Source organism: Sarcophilus harrisii, chromosome 2 (assembly GCF_902635505.1).
Source record: "Sarcophilus harrisii chromosome 2, mSarHar1.11, whole genome shotgun sequence".
NCBI classification, from domain to species: Eukaryota; Metazoa; Chordata; class Mammalia; order Dasyuromorphia; family Dasyuridae; genus Sarcophilus; species Sarcophilus harrisii.
In genome coordinates this window covers 327,984,895-328,003,494 of record NC_045427.1, presented here as the reverse complement: position 1 = coordinate 328,003,494, position 18,600 = coordinate 327,984,895, and the positions used below count along the sequence as shown (strand labels likewise).

At 38.5% G+C, this 18,600-nt stretch overlaps 1 protein-coding gene across 3 annotated transcripts in view; it reads left to right on the top strand.

Moving 5' to 3' along the window:
• The first annotated feature begins 5,661 nt into the window (after window positions 1-5,661).
• ZFP36L1 (ZFP36 ring finger protein like 1) overlaps window positions 5,662-18,600 on the top strand; it is an 87,610-nt gene continuing 74,671 nt past the window's right edge. Inside the window, exon 1 of one of the 3 annotated variants that reach the window (XM_031952790.1) lies at window positions 5,662-5,847. In XM_031952790.1, the coding sequence (XP_031808650.1) occupies window positions 5,806-5,847 (42 nt within the window). In that variant the 5' untranslated portion in view covers window positions 5,662-5,805. Of the gene's footprint in view, window positions 5,951-6,239; window positions 6,326-18,600 lie in introns of those variants that run through there. The other 2 variants (XM_031952791.1, XM_031952788.1) reach the window with 2 other exon arrangements.

Here is an 18,600-nt window from a genome sequence, read left to right as displayed (position 1 = left end):
CTGGAAGTGGAATGGAGATGGAGTGATTTTCCCATTCTTGGAGGTGTTCCAGGACAGGTTGAATGACCACACATCTGACAAGCAACATTCTTTTGTGTGTTGGTTGGACTACATGACTGCTCAGATCCCTTCCAATTCTCTCTCTCTCTTTTTTTTAGATGTTAAATATATTAAAATATAAATTAGATACACAATAAGTATACATGACCAAACCGCTATTTTGCTGTACAAAAAGAATCAGACTCTGAAATATTGTACAATTAGCCTGTGAAGGAAATCAAAAATGCAGGTGGGCATAAATATAGGGATTGGGAATTCAATGTAATGGTTTTTAGTCATCTCCCAGAGTTCTTTTCTCTGGGTGTAGCTGGTTCAGTTCATTACTGCTCCATTGGAAATGATTTGGTTGATCTCGTTGCTGAGGATGGCCTGATCCATCAGAACTGGTCATCATATAGTATTGTTGTTGAAGTATATAATGATCTCCTGGTCCTGCTCATTTCACTCAGCATCAGTTCTTGTAAGTCTCTCCAGGCCTTTCTGAAATCATCTTGTTGGTCATTTCTTACCGAACAATAATATTCCATAATATTCATATACCACAATTTATTCAGCCATTCTCCAACTGATGGGCACCCACTCAGTTTCCAGTTTCTAGCCACTACAAAGAGGGCTGCCACAAACATTTGTGCACATACTCCCAATTCTCAAAAACCTAGTTGTGTTGTATTTAAAAAAAATTTTTTTAAAATCAGAAACCTAAAAGAACTTGGCATTAAAAAAAAAAAAACCTATGGAATCCTATGTTAATCTCTATTCTGTAATTCACATTTAGAGGAAGATTAGTTGTTCAGGACATAATGTTTTATTAAGGCAGGACTAAAATTCACATGTAGCAGCTGCCCATATTTCTGGCTTCTTAAGGATTAGCACGGTAATCCCAAGATCAGATTTTTTGATCACATCCTGAACTCTGTCCTTTGTGTAGGAGGGCCAGTTAGAGAAGGAGGAGGATTTATGTTAATAACAGCTGATATTTATATGCTGTTTTACATCGTTACACTTGATCCTCACAACAACACTGTGGGATAGGCATGCTTCTCATTTTATAAATCACAATATCATACATTTAGACTTGTAAGGAAGTTTATTGTCTGATGCTTTGTGATCTCATGCAGGGAGTCACAGAATGGGACTCTCCTGAAAAACAACTCCTGGGGTTTTCTGGGCAGTCATACCTGCGTGATTGGTTATTTCCTTCTCCAGTTCATTTCACCAACAAGGAAGCTGAGGCAAACAGAGTTAAGTGAATAGCCCAGAGTGGTACATTTTATAAGTGTCTGAGGCTGGATTTCCATTGAGGTCTTCCCGACACCAAGCTGGCACTCTAGCCACTGTTCTTAGTACTTGGCTACTGGAAGGGAATTAAGTCCAATAATTTAGTCAAGCAGTGTTTGGTAAGCATTTGCTGTATTCAAGGCACTGTGCTAAGATTTGGGAATACAAAAGCAAAATCACTGGTCCCTACCTTCAAGGAGATCACATTCAAATAGGAGATGTTACAGACAAACCACTATGTACATATAAAATTGAACAATATAAATTAGAGTTAATCTTGAAGGGTTGTAGAAAGTGGGGTTTGAGCTCAATTTTGGAGAGAAGTTAGGAGGTAAAAATGAGGAAGAACATTTTAGGTGCAAGGAACAGCCAATGAGAAGGCAGAGTTAAGATGTGTGTGTGTTTAACAGCAAAAATATTGGTGCCATTGCAGAGTACATGGAAGGAAGCAAAATGTAAGAAGACTAGAAAAGTAAGAAAGAGATTTTTTTAAAGTTTCAAAAGGATTTTTACCTGTCTTGCCTTTTAGTTGTCCTTGTTGGATCTTCCTTCAACTAAACATAGTTCTCCCCAAAGTTATTCTGGGGCCTTGGTTTTCTTTTATATTATCACATTTGGTGATCACATCAGCTCCCATGGGTTCATTTATCAATTCTACACAAAAAATTCTCAGGTCCCTAACCTCCCTTCTGCCCTCCAGTCACCAACAGCCTTTTGGACATTTTAAATAGTTGTCCCATAGGGACCGCAAATTCACTCCCCTCTCCAACACCCCAACTTTCCCTTTGCTGTTGAGGCTACCTCCATTTCCCAGAGTCAAAATTTTGATGTCATTCTCGACTTCTTACATTTATCCCACATATCCAATCTTGCCACACCATTTTTACACTCACATTTCTTATAAATGTCCTCTTCATTTAGAAAGCTTACCACCCTACTGATTATTTCATACTGAAACCACTGCAGTAGCCTTTGCTTGATCTTTGGCTCAAATCTCTCTCCCTCTTAAATCCATCCTCCACTCAGCTTCCAAAGTGATCTTAAATTGAAAGTTCAGGATTTCAAAACCAGCTTTCCATCCTCCAAATTTAACACTGTTGTTATAAAGAAATTGAAGTTTAATGAGGTTGTGAATTTCCCAGGATTACACATTTAATGAGTATCTGAAGCTGCAACCCCAAACCAGGTATGGATAGATCCAAGGGTGTACTTTATCCATTATACTATGCTGTTACATTTTGTAATATTGCTAGTCAAGTCAAAGCCAAGGAGATAATAAAAAATTAAGGGGCAAAACGGAAAAGCAGGAACTTTCAAGGAACTTAAAGCCTTGAATTTAAGGCCACAGTGATACTTCCCAAAAGGTTCTACAGAGCAAAAAGGCAGCTTTTAATCCTTCTTTAGGGTTTACCCGGAAAAGGTCTGTAACATGGCCGGACAGTCATATAAATTTCTGCCATTCATCTCGCGGGATACAAAAGGGTTGGCACAGCTCCATCCTCATTACAGGGAGCAAAGACCCCTTCATCTTGATAGTCACCAGCACTTTCATTGTAAGGGCATCTCAGATAACAAACATCTAAATCAAACTGATTTGAGTATTGATTTTGCTCAGAAATTTACAAGATGAGATTTGAGATGATGACCATCATTTTCCAAGAATTTGTGAAACTTTCTATTTTTGGAAGGGGGGTAAAGGTGGACTGAAGAGGAGGTAAAGAGGAACTTTAGCCTGGATTTATCATATTATGAGATTCAGAAGCCACTTGAAATTCAGATTTTTTTTTTTTGAATCATCTGGTGTCTAGCTTATTTTTCTAATCATACATAAAAATTTTTTTTTTGGTAACACTACCTATGTTTTCAGGATTTTAGATATTGTTTGAAATGTGAGGGAAATAGTTTATTTTTCTACACTGTATTATTCTACTTGATGTCACCAGAGATTATTATAGATCAATTGTGTGTGTATTCATGAGCACTCTTTTTAAAACTTATTTTCAAAATACATGCATATAGTTTTCTTTTCTCCCCTCTATCTCTTCCCTTAGACAGCAAGTAATACAATATATCTTAAACATGTGCATTTCTATACATATTTCTACAATTATCATGCTGCACAAATTAAGTCAGATCAAAAAAGAAAGAATGAGAACGAAAACAAAGCGCAAGCAAACAACAGCAAAAAAGTGAAAACACTATGTTGTGATGCACATTCAGTCTCCACAGTTCTCTCTGGGTCCAGATGACTCCATCACAAAACCATTGTAATTGTCCTGAATCACCTTGTTGTTGAAAAGAGCCACATCAGAATTGATCATAGTATATCTTGTTGTTGCCATGTACAATATTCTCTTGGTTCTACTCACTTCACTTGTCATCAGTTCATATAAGTCTCCAGATCTCTCTGAAATTATCCTGCTGATTGTTTCTTATAGAACAATAATGTTCCATATCATTCATATACCATAACTTATTCAGCCATTCTCCAACTAACAGGCATCCATTCAGTTTCCAGTTGCTTGCCCCTATAAAAAGGGCTGCTACAAACATTTTTGCACATTTTGCACATTGCACATTTGCACATTTTGCACATTTTTTCCCTTAAACCCAGTATTAGGTGGTATCAAGCATTTGTGTTAGTATTTAAGTGATATGCCGAGTATCTGGTCTTCTAGAGAAAATGCCATAATCCAAAAGAATTATTCCAATGGGTGAGAAGTACGGACATTAAATGGCAGACTGATAGAGGTGATATTTGGAGAGCAAGGAACCTGGCTGGAGCCCCTGAATCCCACTCTGACCTATATTAATAGAATCTTGCTTGCATTTATCCCTCCTTTCCTGATCCCTTGCATGTGAACTCATTAATAGTAATTAGTATCCCAGTTTAGCTGGGATCAGTTAAAGGAGAGCAGGATTCCAAAGATGTGGAACATAAGCCAGACAAGTTTGTAAGACAGCAGGGAAAGCAAGAACAATGGTCTAAGATGTTGCAGGGGGAACACTTTGTGATAGTCATTAAGGCACTGACTACTGGTGGTAGCATGAAAATGCCTACAGGAGGGTCAAGGGTACGTGGAAAAGTAAAGAGGATAAGGGACTAAAAAAAAGGATAAGATTTCAACCTCCCTCATCGAGTTCTCATATTCTATCATTTTAAGATATTTGAAAAGGGGTCAAATTTTGATGATGTCTCAGTTTGGCCTGTTACAACTATTATTGATAAAGTAGTCACCCTCCCACCTGGCTCAAACAGCTGGCCAGGAAAAGAATGACGAGCTGGGAAACCCCTGTAGGTAATGGAAAATGATTACCCTGGTAACTATCAGAAGTTTGGACTGAAGCAGTGAGGGCTGCCAAGAACAGGGAACTGAATCTCTGGGTCCTGTGATCCCGCAGACTGCAGGAAAATACCATTAAAAGAGAGGAGAGAAAGGTAATTCTAACACTTGTCCCCTAACAACAATCAAACTAATGTGTGGAAAGGAAATCAATAGGGGAATAGGGTTTTCATAGGTTATAACAGAGAATTCCCTTTCTCCCAACTGAATTTAGATTTCCCGCAGGGCTTGTGTCTGAGATTTGAACCAAAAACTGAAAAGGGTTGAGAAAAATTTCTGTAATCTTGGAGATGGCATCAAACAAATTTCTGGCCATCTCAGTCCCTCTGAGATAGCAGCAGTGAAGGACAGGACCATAATCTATGCAGGAGAAGAATCTGAAAGCTTGATTAAATTTGTTGATGATGAAGGAAAAAGGGCTGATGGGAGGAAGGGCGAATATTCCCCAGATCCAGAAGGTTCTCTTGTGGGAAGCACCTGCGCCCTAATTAGCTCACTTTCAGGCACCATCTCCCCAACTTTGGCAGCTGGCATTGGTTGGGTTTCCTCTAGCCCGGTAATGGAGCCTGTAGCACCTGTAGCTTCTGAGCCCCAGAACTAACCCATGAGATCTAGAAATAACTTGTGTTTGTCTGAAAGGCCGTACCAAGCTCTCACCTTTCCCTCTCCCTCAGCTGTTCATCTTGCCAAATACTGGTGAAGCTGGAAATCTGGGGGAGCAGGAGTGGGGCAGAAAGGGGGTGAGGGAAATATTTTCTGTGATCCTGTGGACATCAGGGAGTACGGTTCCAACCATCTGGGTCCCTTTACTTAATCTGCCTAGAAATAGCAAGATAATGGAGGGAGGATGTGAAGCAGCTGGGGACAAAATTGGAATCTTGGCCATTAACCACCAGAGGGCAGCAAAAACCAGTCGGAATCCCAGTAGAGCAATTAAAGCTTCCACAAGTATTCCCACCTCCTCTCCCTCGTTTCAGAACTGCTAGACCGGCCCCCCCTTATATCTGCCCAGGCCTAATAATGCCGATTCTTCTGGACACTGGCACGGAATGAAGACCAAAGTTCTAGAACGATGCCCCCCTGGGAGTTCTAGCTCGGTGTACAGGAAAAGGCAGGCCCGGCCATGAGGATTCTTGGGGACTTTGCTCAGGCGGTGACTTTCTGGGTGAGCACGGGTTAGCAGGCCCCCCGCTGTGCACATTGGCTTTGCTTCGACGGTCCCTTGCTACCCTGATTTTCCTCCAAGAGATGGGGTGAGGATGAACGAGGTGGGAACCCTCTTTGGGGGTTGATTACTTTCATTAGCATATTTTGCAGGGGTAATAGGGGGGGGAATGCTCATCCATTTGAGACTCGCCCCAGTGTAATCATTTGTTATACCTCACAATGGGTGGTTGGGAAAAATGAGACGTGGAGCTGGGAGTGATCTGCTGGGAGCAGTGCTCCCAGGGTGGAGTGAGGAATAGAACCCAGGATTCCCAATTCCCAGCTTGACCTCCCGGTTTTAGTTGAACTTTGCCCAGAACCATGTGGCTGGGCCAAACAATGCTACTCTCCTGGTGGTGTGGGCAGCATCGCTGCCATTTATTTTCCATATGGTGGATGAGAGAATAGACATTGTGGGAGGTAATGAAGGCTACATGGTAAGTTTTCAGGTTTTTAAAAATGGAGGATTTCACCCTCCATAATTGCCATGGGATAGACATTTGTTGTTCAGTTGTGCTCAACTCTTGGTTGACCCATTTGGGGTTTTCTTGGCCAAGCTACTGGAATGGTTTGCCATTTCTTTCTCCAGCTCATCTTACAGATGAGAAACTAAGGCAAATAAATTAAGTGACTTGTCCAGAGTTACAAGGCTAGTAAGTATCTGAGGCCATATTTGAATTCAGGTCTCGATGACTCCCACTCTCAGCTCTCTATCCCCGGTGTCACCTAGCTGCATGAAAATATGAAAATGCTTATAATATTTGCCACTGCTTAGGATCACAGATTTAGAACTAGAAGAAACCTTAAGAATTCATCTCATCTAACTTCCTGATGTCGTCATTGAGAAAACTGGGGCTGCCAGAAGTGAAGTTTCATGGTGGTCTGGTTGCAAATAAGTCACACACTAGGCAGCATAAAATATAAATTCTGCTTCCAATCCAGCTTTGCTCGTGACCTGCTGTGTGACCCTGGATAAGTATTTTATCTTTCCTGAGGAGTCATAGATAATCAGTCCTTAAGGTTCCATCTTCCTTCTACAAAAGACAGATAAGTAGCTCAGGAAATTTGAGAATTGCCAACTTATTCTTTCAAATCCTCCAACATTGCAGTCTGGGCTCACTGTCTTGTTCACTTCCGGTTACTTCTGGGCCAAGTTAGCTGTTAGTTCTTTTGGAGGGGGAGGGGAAAACGTTTCTGAATCCATCTGCTTTGTGATGCAGTGGGAGAAAAGGCCCCCCCCCCCCCCCCCAGGGAAATAGGACTCAGAGCAGTTTGCAAGTGGTCAGCCCCTGCTGGCTGGGGTAACCACGTTCCCCACGTTCCTAGTATGCAGTGTGAGACTGAAAACGCAGGCATCTGGCAGGTTTTAACAACCACTCCTCCTCATTCCCCTGCCCCAGGAGAGGAAAAAAGTCTCCTTTTCTTTCAAAATAACACAACTTGTTTGTATATCTAAGCCAACAACATAAGGACTATTTTTACACGCATCCCAGCAGAAGTGTCTGGGAATGATGGAGCTGGTAAATAAAGTCTGGTTATGTAAACCATACTTTATCTGGAATATTTCAAGTCTCTTGGCAATTGACCTTCCCTTGTTCTGGCCTTCCCATCCCATTCTTGCCCAGTCTCCCATTGTAGGTGAGGGGACATTTATCCTTTAGAAATCCTTTGGAAATGAGGGGGAAATACCTCATCAGAACTCAGTGGAGCAGAAAGAAGAGGGTAAAGACATTTCTATAGCCTTTCCACCAATACTCATCTTTTTCCAAAAACACATTCCCCCTCCCATAATTTTTTTTGAATGTATGAGGAAAAAGTCATTTTTAAAGGAATTTAAAGGAATTAAAATTTTTATAACTTCACTCCCTTTTGACAGGGTTACCAGATTCGTAGAGCAGGACTATACCGTGGCTAGTTTTGCCACAAACTCCAGCAAAGCCCTTGACATAGGGTCCTATTGTTATCTTTATAGATAATATGGAGAAATGTAAATGAAAGTTTAAAGTTCACGATTGGCTGTAACTTGACTCAAAGAGTAGTCCTTAATAAGTTCAACTCCATATCAGTTTAGAAAAAGTTTTCTAATAGGGTCCTGTCACCAAGCTGCATGAAAATAGGAAAATGCTTATAGTATTTGCCATTGCTTAGGATCATAGATTCTGACCTAGAAGAATTATTTTATGCTATGTGGATGTTACACATACATGTATGTATACACACATGTACATGCACTTTTATACATAAATGTGTATAAATGATGTGAGTATACATATACACATGTAAATGTGCATGGATATATATATGTGTGTGTGTGTGTGTGTTAAGATTCACAAAGTTCCTGGGAGATGGATATTATTATTATTATCCTCATTTTATGGACTGATTAAAACCTAGAAAATATTAAATGACTTGCTCAGGATCTCATAGCTAGTAAATATCTGAGGCAGAGTTTGAACTTAGGTCTTCCTGATGCCTAATCAGGTTTTAATATTTTTTATCAATGTCTTAGATAAAGGGCATAGATTTTATGCAAACCAGATTTGCAGTTGAGTCAAAACTAGGAGTAGATAACTAATGTCTCGGATGTCAGGTTTAGAAAATGTCTCCATAGGCTAAATGATTAAAATAAGATTAATAATAATAATAATATTTAAAAGAATGGTCATTAGGATATATATAGCACTTAAAATTTGCAACATACTATAAACACATCTAATTTTATCATTACAATAATCCTGAAAAGTAAGTATCATTATTATATCTATTTTTAAAATGAGGAAACTGAGGTAGGCAGAAGCTAATCTGACCTCAGATCTAGTACTCTACTATCTAGTTACCTAAATCTGATCAAATGAAATTTATTTTATATTTTTAAAGTTTTGTTGTCTATTGTTATGAATAAAATTTCAAGGAGATAAATGTAAAATTCTATATTTGGACTCAAAAAACCAACTTCAAAAGGACAAAAGAGAAGAAAGCACTCTGAATTTGGCATCAGAGGACCTGGCTCTGCTATCTACTACTTGTGTATACAGAAGTCACACAACCCTCAACTGGGCCTTAATTCTTTATCGATATGATACGATGGAGGTATGGGGGGGGGGGGACGTAGAGGGTTGGAGTAACTACATCTCTGAAGTCCTTTCCATCTCTAAACCTATGACTCTATATATGTCTAAGGAGTGTTTGATATGGGTAATTTTAGTGAACTGCAAACTCAATAAGAGTCAACAATATAGTAAACACACATATATAAACACACCGTAACAACTGCAACCAAAAACCCTCTTAGCTTAGTCTGTATTAAGAAAGGTTCAGTGTCCAAAATTAAGGGAGATGATATTCCTTGTCTTCCCTGGTCTGAAGTACTATGTTGAGTCCCCATATTTTAGAAAGAATGTACCTAATCTGTAGAATGTACAAAGGCAGATGCCCAGGATGGAAATGGTGCTGGAGACTATGTAGTCTGTGCATAGACTAAAGCTACTCAGGAATTCAACCTGGAAAAAAAAAGACTCAGAGGACATGATAACTCCCTTCCAGTATCTGAAGGACTATTTATTATTATTATTTTATAAGGCAAAAAAAAAAAAAAAAAAGTGATTTGACTGAGATCATGTAGCTAGTAAGTGTCTAGTGTCTGAAGTCAGTTTTGAACTCAGATCTTCCTTATTCCAGGGCTGCAACACTATCCATTGTGCCACCTATCTTCCCTGCACTGTTTATATTAAACAGAGATTAGGCTTGCTCTATGATGCCTCCCAGCATCCTGCCCTTAGTTGAGGATCATGTCTCTTCCCCAGAATATAATTTATGATGATAATAATATGATATGTAATAATATATGAAAATAACAATATTATTATACATATTCTATCATCTTCAACTCCACGCTTTCTCCCTTTATGTTCAATCAGTTGCCAAACCTTGTTCTCTCTCCTTTCACCGCATTTCCTATCTATCTCCTCTATTCCCACAGTTACCACCTAGTAGAAAGTCTCACTATTTCACTGAGACTGCTGCATTGGCCTTCTAATTGGCTTTGCCTGAGTCTCTCTCCAATCTATCCTTTACATAGCTATTGCTGAACAGATTTTCCTCAAGCATAGCTACCCCCGTCATTCCTTTGCTCAGTACTCCAGTGGCTAGTTACTCTCCTTCCGGCATCAAATAACAGCATCTCCCTGGGTAGCTTAAAACTGCATCAGGCTTTTGGAATACCCTTATATAAGTTCTTTGGTACTGAAAGCTCTTCATAACCTGGCTCTTTCCGGCTTTTCCTGTTGTCTTACAGCCTTTCTTCATGCCCTCTGTAAGCTTAGTCACACTGGCCTGCAAGCTGTTCCTCAAATATACCACTATATCTATCTCCCTTCTTGGTGAGTTTGCACTGACTGTCTCTCTCATAGCCTGGAATACTTTTATCTGTTCATCTATGTTTCCTAGAATCCCTCACTTCCTTGAAAATTTAGCTCAAATACCACCTTGGGGAAGGGGGCAGGAAGCCTTTCCTGGTCTTCCCACTAGAATGAACCATAATAGCTGCTGTTACTGCTTTTCCATCTCTTCCCTTCCTCCTCCTCCTGCTCCTCTTCTTCCTCCTCCTTGTCTCTTTTTCTTCAACTTCAATTTCAACTTCTACTACTTCTAATTCTACTTCTACCTAAGGTGTTTACGTACTTCTTTAAGATTTGCAGACTGTTTTATAAATATCTCACTAAATCCTCGCAGTAACTGTGATTATTCCCATTTTACAGTTAAAGAAATTGAGAGAGATAAAGATTAAGTGATTTGCCCAGAATTATACTACTAATGCCTGAGATTGGGTTTGAATTCAGGTCTTCTTGACTCTTCCTTTGGCCTTCTATCCATTATGTTCCCTCCTAGCTTTGGCAGATACACTAAGTCATTTAACTTGTCTGCTTCAGTGTCCTCAACTATAAAATGGGGATAATAGCACCTATTTCCCAGGGTGGTTGTGAAGATAAAATGAGATAATATTTGTCAAGTGTTTTGCAAAGCTTAAATCACATTATGGCTTGTTTTTGTTCAGGCATTTCAGTCATGTCTTCTTCTTTATGACCCTATTTGAGGTTTTCTTGGCAGAGATAATAGAATGATTTGCTATTTCCTTCTCCAGGCCATTTTACAGATGAGGAAACTGAGGCAGAGTTAAATGACTTGCACAGGGTCACACAGCTGGGAAGTATCTCAAGGGGGATAAGAATTTAGATATTTCTGACTCAGGCTGACCACTCTATCCATCGTGCCACCTAGCTGCCTCCTGCTCTGTGGTAGTAGTCTTTAAAAGTACACAAATATGAGCTATTTAAAAAGTTGTTAAGGTGAACTTCCTCTTATATAAGGTATTCTTTCATAAAGGCTAAAGAACAATAGGATTGTATTGTTAGACCTACACATTCCCATTAAGTAGTGTATTATAGTTGACAGACTAATCCACTTGGGGATATGAGTCCAGTTTTAGTAATATCTGCTAAGCAGTAACTTTTTTTAGCTGCATCTCCAGGTGCCTTGATATCGGGCTTATCTTGTGTTGCCCATTTTACTTACATTTTTAAGTTTGTAAAGTGCCTTCCTCACTACATTCATGAAAGTTTGGATGTTTCTTTCTCAAAAGCTGTTAAAAGACTGTTGACTTTGTCTTTCTCCAAGACCTTTCCAAAGCTGAAGAACATGCAAAGGCTCTCTTTCTATTGCCTGCCCATCACTTTCAAGTTTAAGTTCTTTTACTTGGCGTTCAGGGCCTGAAAACTTGGATCCCACTTAATTTATTCAACCTGCTTACCCTTCACTCTTGTTTGGACCTCCCCCTAACTAGTAGACCAAACTGATTTGTGCTCTCTTGCTTTAATTGGGAAAGGTCCGTCCCTTCCCTAACTCTTACACTCACTGGCATATTCCTGGACAACTCAATTTACTTGTCTATTTTTCTTTATTTTAGCTCCTTTTATAAAGTTTTATTGGTGCCTGTAGAGAGCCAGAAGGCTGGAGAAGTATACTTGAAACAAGGAATTGATGAGACAATGGTTCTCTAATTCACATATACTTAGTACTTAGCATGGTGATGTAATAGTTCTCTAGTTCACACATATTCAGTATTCTGTAATGATGTAATTGTAATGGGGTATATAAGAACTGGGAACAGGAAGTCAGTAGTCAGACTGTCAGGCTGTCAGACTGCTGGAAGAGACTGGGTCAGACTATGACAGATGCAGAATGTGTAAGAGACAATAAAGACTTTAGACTTTTCTTGCCCATTCTCATGGTGTCTATCCTGCTGAAATCAAGACCCTTCCAGACCACCTCCAGAAAGCTAGCCTGAACATTACAGATGCCCCCCCCCCCTTTTTTTTGACACCACAGTCATTTGATCTCTTGAGATAAGGAAAAATTGTCAAACAAACCACTCATTTCATGGGTTGTGTGAATGTACTCAATGTTTAGCATCTGTACTTGTCACCTACACCCCCTCCCCCATATTCCCTTTTCTTCACTGAAAGAAGGAAAGCATGTTTTATCATCTGTTTAACAGAATCAATATTGTTCATTTTATTTAAACTGTTAGTTGCCTTTTTGTAATGCTTTTCATATATGTATGTATACAAATATATACATATTCAGACACATTTAAATTTTCATTTGTTTACTTTTAATAGTATTTATTATTTTTCCAAATACACGGAAAGGTAGTTTTCTACATTTATTTTTGTAAGACTTTGTGTTCCAAAATCAAAACAAAAGGGATAAAAAATTATGACAAAGAAAAAACAAATAAAAAAAGGTGAAAGTGGTATTCTTTGATCCATATTCAATCTCTATAATTCTTTCTCTAGATGCAGATGGCATCCATCCCAGTCTATTGGACTTGCCTTGAATCACCACATATGCATATACATTTGCACATATATACACATATTTAATTTTCTTGATTCTACTTACTTTGCTCTGAATTCAATTCATATAAGTCTTCCCAAGTTTTTCCTGAATGCCTCATATTTTATATTCAGGGAAGTCGGAGTTTGAATTCAATCTCAGACAAGTCATTATCTGTGTGCACAAATCACTTAATCTTTTTCAACTTCAATTTCCCCATCTGTAAAATAAGGATGATTGTAGCACCTACCTTTCTGGGTTGTTATAAAGATCAAATTTATAAATATATTTAAAGCACTTTATAAATCTTAAAGTGATATATAAGTGTTAGCTATTATTCCTCTTTATTGCTATTCAGCTTTTTCCCCCCTAGTAAATTAAACAAGTGATTTATTCAAAGTTATGGTGGCTTTCTTATTTTAAAATAATAACAGTTCTCTCTGGGAGCAGGTTTCTCGGTGAGGTTTTCTGGAGGCAGCCTTAGTTTTGGTTAAAAGTAATAATCACCCAAATGCAGCCAGGTGATAAAAGCTCTGATCTTTTATTGTCTCCAATATAGCCCGGTTAGTTTTCTTAGAGGCCTCTCTCTCTCTCCTTGGTTCTAAGAGCTCTTGCAGCTTTGTCCTTTGCTTCTTGCCTCTGCTTTCTTCAGCCTCCAGCCAGCATCAAGGTGGAAGATGAAAATGAATCTTTCTTGCCTCACAGAGAGGGCTTGTGGGCTTCCTCCCAGAGTGCTCCTCTCCAACCCCTGGCAATGTTCCGAAGTAACTAACTTGACTGGCTCCCTGAAGCTCTATTTATGCTCCTTCTCCTAGAGTGGGACTGTGGGATACAGAGTGGGATTATGGGTTTCCTCCCAGAGTGCTCTCTGGCCCTAAGAGTTTCAAGGCAGATGTGAATTCACAAAGTTAACTTTGTGAATCTCCCATACTTGTGAACTCTAATGAGTAAAGGTGTGAACACAAGCATTGTTTCTCAGTTCCACTTAGTACCTTGTTTCTTCTGGCCCATAACATCTGCTTGTAGGATCAGATCAATCATACTGAACCATGCTAAATTAGATAATTATTGTCTCTATCAACTCTAATGACTTAACAATTTGTAAAGATTCCAACACAAGGTCACTTAGCTAATAAGTATATGATGCTGGATTTGAATTCAGGAAGATGATTATTCGTAATAGTTCAATAACATTCCATATCTTTCAACTAATGGGATTCCCTTTCTTTCTTTCCTTTCTTTCTTTCTTTCTTTCTTTCTTTCTTTCTTTCTTTCTTTCTTTCTTTCTTTCTTTCTTTCTTTCTTTCTTTCTTTCTTTCTTTCTTTCTTTCTTTCTTTCTTTCTTTCTTTCTTTCTTTCTTTCTTTCTTTCTCTCTTTCTCTCTTTCTCTCTTTCTCTCTTTCTCTCTTTCTCTCTTTCTCTCTTTCTCTCTTTCTCTCTTTCTCTCTTTCTTTCTCTCTTTCTTTCTTTCTCTCTCTCTTTCTTTCTCTCTCTCTTTCTCTCTCTCTCTCTCTTTCTTTCTTTTTGCTATTAAAAAACATTGTTATGCATGTTCTGGTTCATATAAGATCTTTTTTTTTTTTTTTTTTGACTTTGGTTTCCTTGGGTATATATTGAGTTCAATGTTCCTACCAATTCATCAGATCCTATCTCCTCTATCCAATGATGCTTTTTGGCATCATTTAATATCCATATATTTTTGATCTGTATAGTGATATAGTAGAAAGATTGCTAGATTTGAAATCTAAAGACATGGATCCAAATTCTAACTTTATTACTACTTGTAGACAAATCACTTTACTTCTTACTTTTTGGTATAGTTTCCTCTTTTCCTAGCCTCCTACCCTTACACAAACCCAAACAATTCTAGTACAAGGTCAGTCATCTGTGTCTTTTCCTCGGCATTTTCCGTAGCATTCTCTGAGTCCAAGCTTTTTTGTATATAAAATGAGAAACATCCTGGCAGGGAGAATTGAGGAAGCTAGGCCTAGATGGTTCAAATCCAAGCTAACTCTTGCCCCTGATACGTATTATTAACATTAGAATCATGACAGTTAATTCCAGATCCCAGATGTTTTTCTTAAGATTGTCACAAATCTGAATCAGTGGAGGGAGTTTCTCATGCTGAGAGTTCTCCACACTAAAATCTCAAGCCTCCCCTCTACTCTTCCCAAAGCTCTAAGCTAGTGACTGGATAGAAGTAGAAAAGAGGAGTATTTTAGCTTGACGTAAGGGCAAATTTACAACTTACTCAAAATGGGATGGGCTGCTTTAGAACATAATGAATTCCTCATCACTGGAGGTATTCAAGCAGGGGTTGCACACCCACTTGTCAGGGATTTTGTAAATGGATTTCATGGGTTGATCTATAACCTCTGAGATCCCTCTTAGTTCTAAATTTTGTAGACCTGTGATTCTCAGAACTGTTGAAGGCTACCTCTAGCTTTGCTTTGAAACCATCCCAGAAAGAGGAATGGCCCTCCTTTTTTATTTTTTAACTCCAAAAATTATTCTGTAATATTCTTTGAGTGGAGTGTCTTCTTAAAATCTTCTAGATGCTCAAATTCATCTTTTATCAAGTTTTTGAAGAAAAAGATCTTGAAAAGCACCAAATAGTTGTCTCTTTGGTGAGAGGTCTTGGAGGTCCCAGCCTGAGTGATGCAACTGCGGGGCCAGAAAGTTAGGCCTCCGTTGTCCTCCCTCTCTTACCCCACTTACTTCCTCAGGATCTCAGACAAGCTCTGCTCTTTTGGTTGTCCCATGTTTTGTAAGTGGGAGGCTTTGGCTTCAGGCAGACCAGATTCCCGTTGATCCTCCCCAGCCCTGCAATTAGTCTTCTTTCTGTCATTACCACCTCCGGGGGATTTGTTAGCCTTTTTGCCCCAGGGCGAGGGAAGTAGAATTTAAAACCAGCCTAGACCTGATTGGTTCCGAGAATAGCTGTGGGAAACCAGCAATTTGAATGCACCTGGGAACGGGACAGAGAGAAAGGAAGGGAAAGCCCCCTGAATTACAAGCTGTTAACACAACCAGCTCCAGAGCTTCCTCAGTAGTCTAGGAGAAAAAGAGCCTGGAGCTCAGGGGGACAAAGGTTTGACAATATATTTGTGAATTAAAGAAAGTGAGGAAACCAGTCCTTAATTTGCAATCTTTTGCATTTCCAAATGCATTACAAATTCCAGAATGCAAAAGTGCTGTTGAAGATGGTTGTGTATTGCTAAATTTCTTCCAATCCACCAACAAGGCCCAAAAGAAGATCTTCCTAAGGACTTTGAAATGCGGTTTTTCACTTTCTCTTTCCATTTTCCCTCCTCCCCCTACTTCTTCTGTCTGGGAGACTGATTCCTGTACTTTGGGCCTCTAGCACCAGAGAGAAAGTCCATGCCTGGATTGGGATAGGTCCTTTGGCAGAAAATAAAATAAAATAAAGCCTGGGCTAAAGTTATGGTATGATAATCCCACATTTATATAGCCCTAACCTTGAAAAAATGCTCCTTTGTATATACAACTCTCTGAGGACAAGGGCTATTTAATTTTTGTCTTCCTGGCACATAATCGATATTTCATAACTCCTTCCCCACTATACACTGACTAATCAGTATTTAATATATTGTTATCAGAGCCTTACACATCAGACAACTGAGGCTCTAAGAGGCAGAGAGGAGATCCCAGTGCCTCTTCCACAGAGTGTATTTGCATTCTTCCAATATGGGCAGGTTTCTACAAAGATATGAACTTTTCTCCACACTAAGATGCAAAAATGTGTCTTTAGTCACCACCTATGTCTTAGCTGGTGAATTGTTTTCCCAGTCCATCTTTGGGCGCTCAACAAACCAATCTGGAATTGTCCTTATTGAAATCTGGAGAAGGGTCAAGATCAGGACTATCTTCAGATTCTAGGTCACTCCCACGCCCCCAAACAAGGGCTAGGATATAGTCCTTTGTCTCTTTGTTCCCCCTCTCTCAGACACTGCATTAACAAGTTTTTGTGAAGGAAAATAAAGCTGTACATGATATTTGTAAAAACAGATGAAGGCTTAGGACAAATGTGAAATCTGAATTGGAGACCTTTGGCCCAGATGACCCTTCTGTTCCTCCAATTATTCCTTGTGATGAAATTATGAATTCACTGTATGAATCACCTCCCTATTTTCCTGCTTCCCAGTCTGTCTTTTTTTCTTTCTTTCCCACCACCCAAACTTATATTTCTAATGCTTTCAACCCTTTCTCCTTCCCTCACAGAGTCAGCTTTCAGGAAAGGATAGGAAATGTATTTAGTTGTATAAATTCTGCCATTTAAATGACCAATACTAGTTTAAAACAACAGTTCTTAAACTGAAGTCCATGAACTTGTTTCTTTAAAATATTTTTGATAACTGTTAGAATTTAATTGATTTCCTTCATAATCCCATGTATCTTATTTTATGCATTTATAAATATTATTCTGAGAAGAGTCTCATGGGCCACCAGACTGCCAAAGGGGTTCATGATTTGAGAGATTAAGAACTCTGACTTAAAATGCTCCTCCCAGGATCATTTCATGCAAAAGTTATAGACTCATAAACTCCCTATATATTTAAAACTGGAAGGGACCTGTAGTTGGAACACTTAATTTTATAGGAGAGGAAACTGAGGCCCACAGAGGTTAGCTTATTGGATTTGGGGGAAGGAATTCATGCTCAGTTTTTTGTTTTTTAATTCTAATCTAGTGATCCTTCAACATCATCCTCTAGTTCAATTTTTGAATAGAAGAATCTTCTCTGGGGCATCTTTCTGCTTTTGATGAGGAAGGGACTTTAGAGGTCATTTAAACAGACCCCTTAATTTTATAGCTAAGAAAACAGACTCGGAGAAAGGTACACAGACATCAGAATTCAAATTTAGATCTTGTTACTTCAAATCCACTATGTTCTACTACACCTCATTGCTTCCAATTAATCTCTGAGTATTAATAGTGATAATGAACTAAATGAGTCCATTTTGAGAGCAATTCTAATTGTTAGATATATTTTTACATTATTTTTCTTATTATATATTTCTTATATATAACTTCTTTCTTTTGTTCTCCTATGAGTTACACAAAACAAGTCTAATTCCTCTTATTCAAAAATATTTGAAAATTATCACAACTTCTGGTCAAATTTCTCATTTTCTAGTTGTGTGACTTCGGATAAATCAGTTAATCTCTCTGTACTTCCCACTGCTCTGCAAAAAATGAGATTCTAAGATTTCATTCCATATTTCCCATTGTCTTTTTTTTTTTTTTTTTTTGCATCACTTTAAATATTTTCAAAGTTATGGACCAGTTTGGCTGGTAAATTGTAATGACTAACATAATCTAGGGGTTAAACACTATTGCTAGATTAAATTAATGTAGTCTAGTCTCAAGAGACTAATTCTAGTTCCTTCATTTGGAAGATAAATAATAACACACACCTGTTCTCTAGATGGAAAAGTAGAAGGAATATGGTGCCTATCACACATGATGTCAGCCTTGGTGCAATGTCACCAACTGTTTTTCTTGATTACAAGGGAGGTTTTGTTGAGGGGCCAGTATGTTGGGAAATATATCAATAAAACTTGAAGAGGATTATGTTAAAGAAATGTTTGTTTATTTTTAATTTTTTATAATAGTTTTTTTTCCAAAGATACGTTTTCAGTATTTACCTTTGTAAAACTTTGTGTTCCAAATTTTTCTCCTTCCTCTAGACAAGACAGTAAGCAATTTAATGTAGGTTAAACAAGTGTAATATAATATAGGTTAAACATATGTAAAAAAATTAATTGTTTAAAGGCAGAATTTGGAACAGTAATTTGG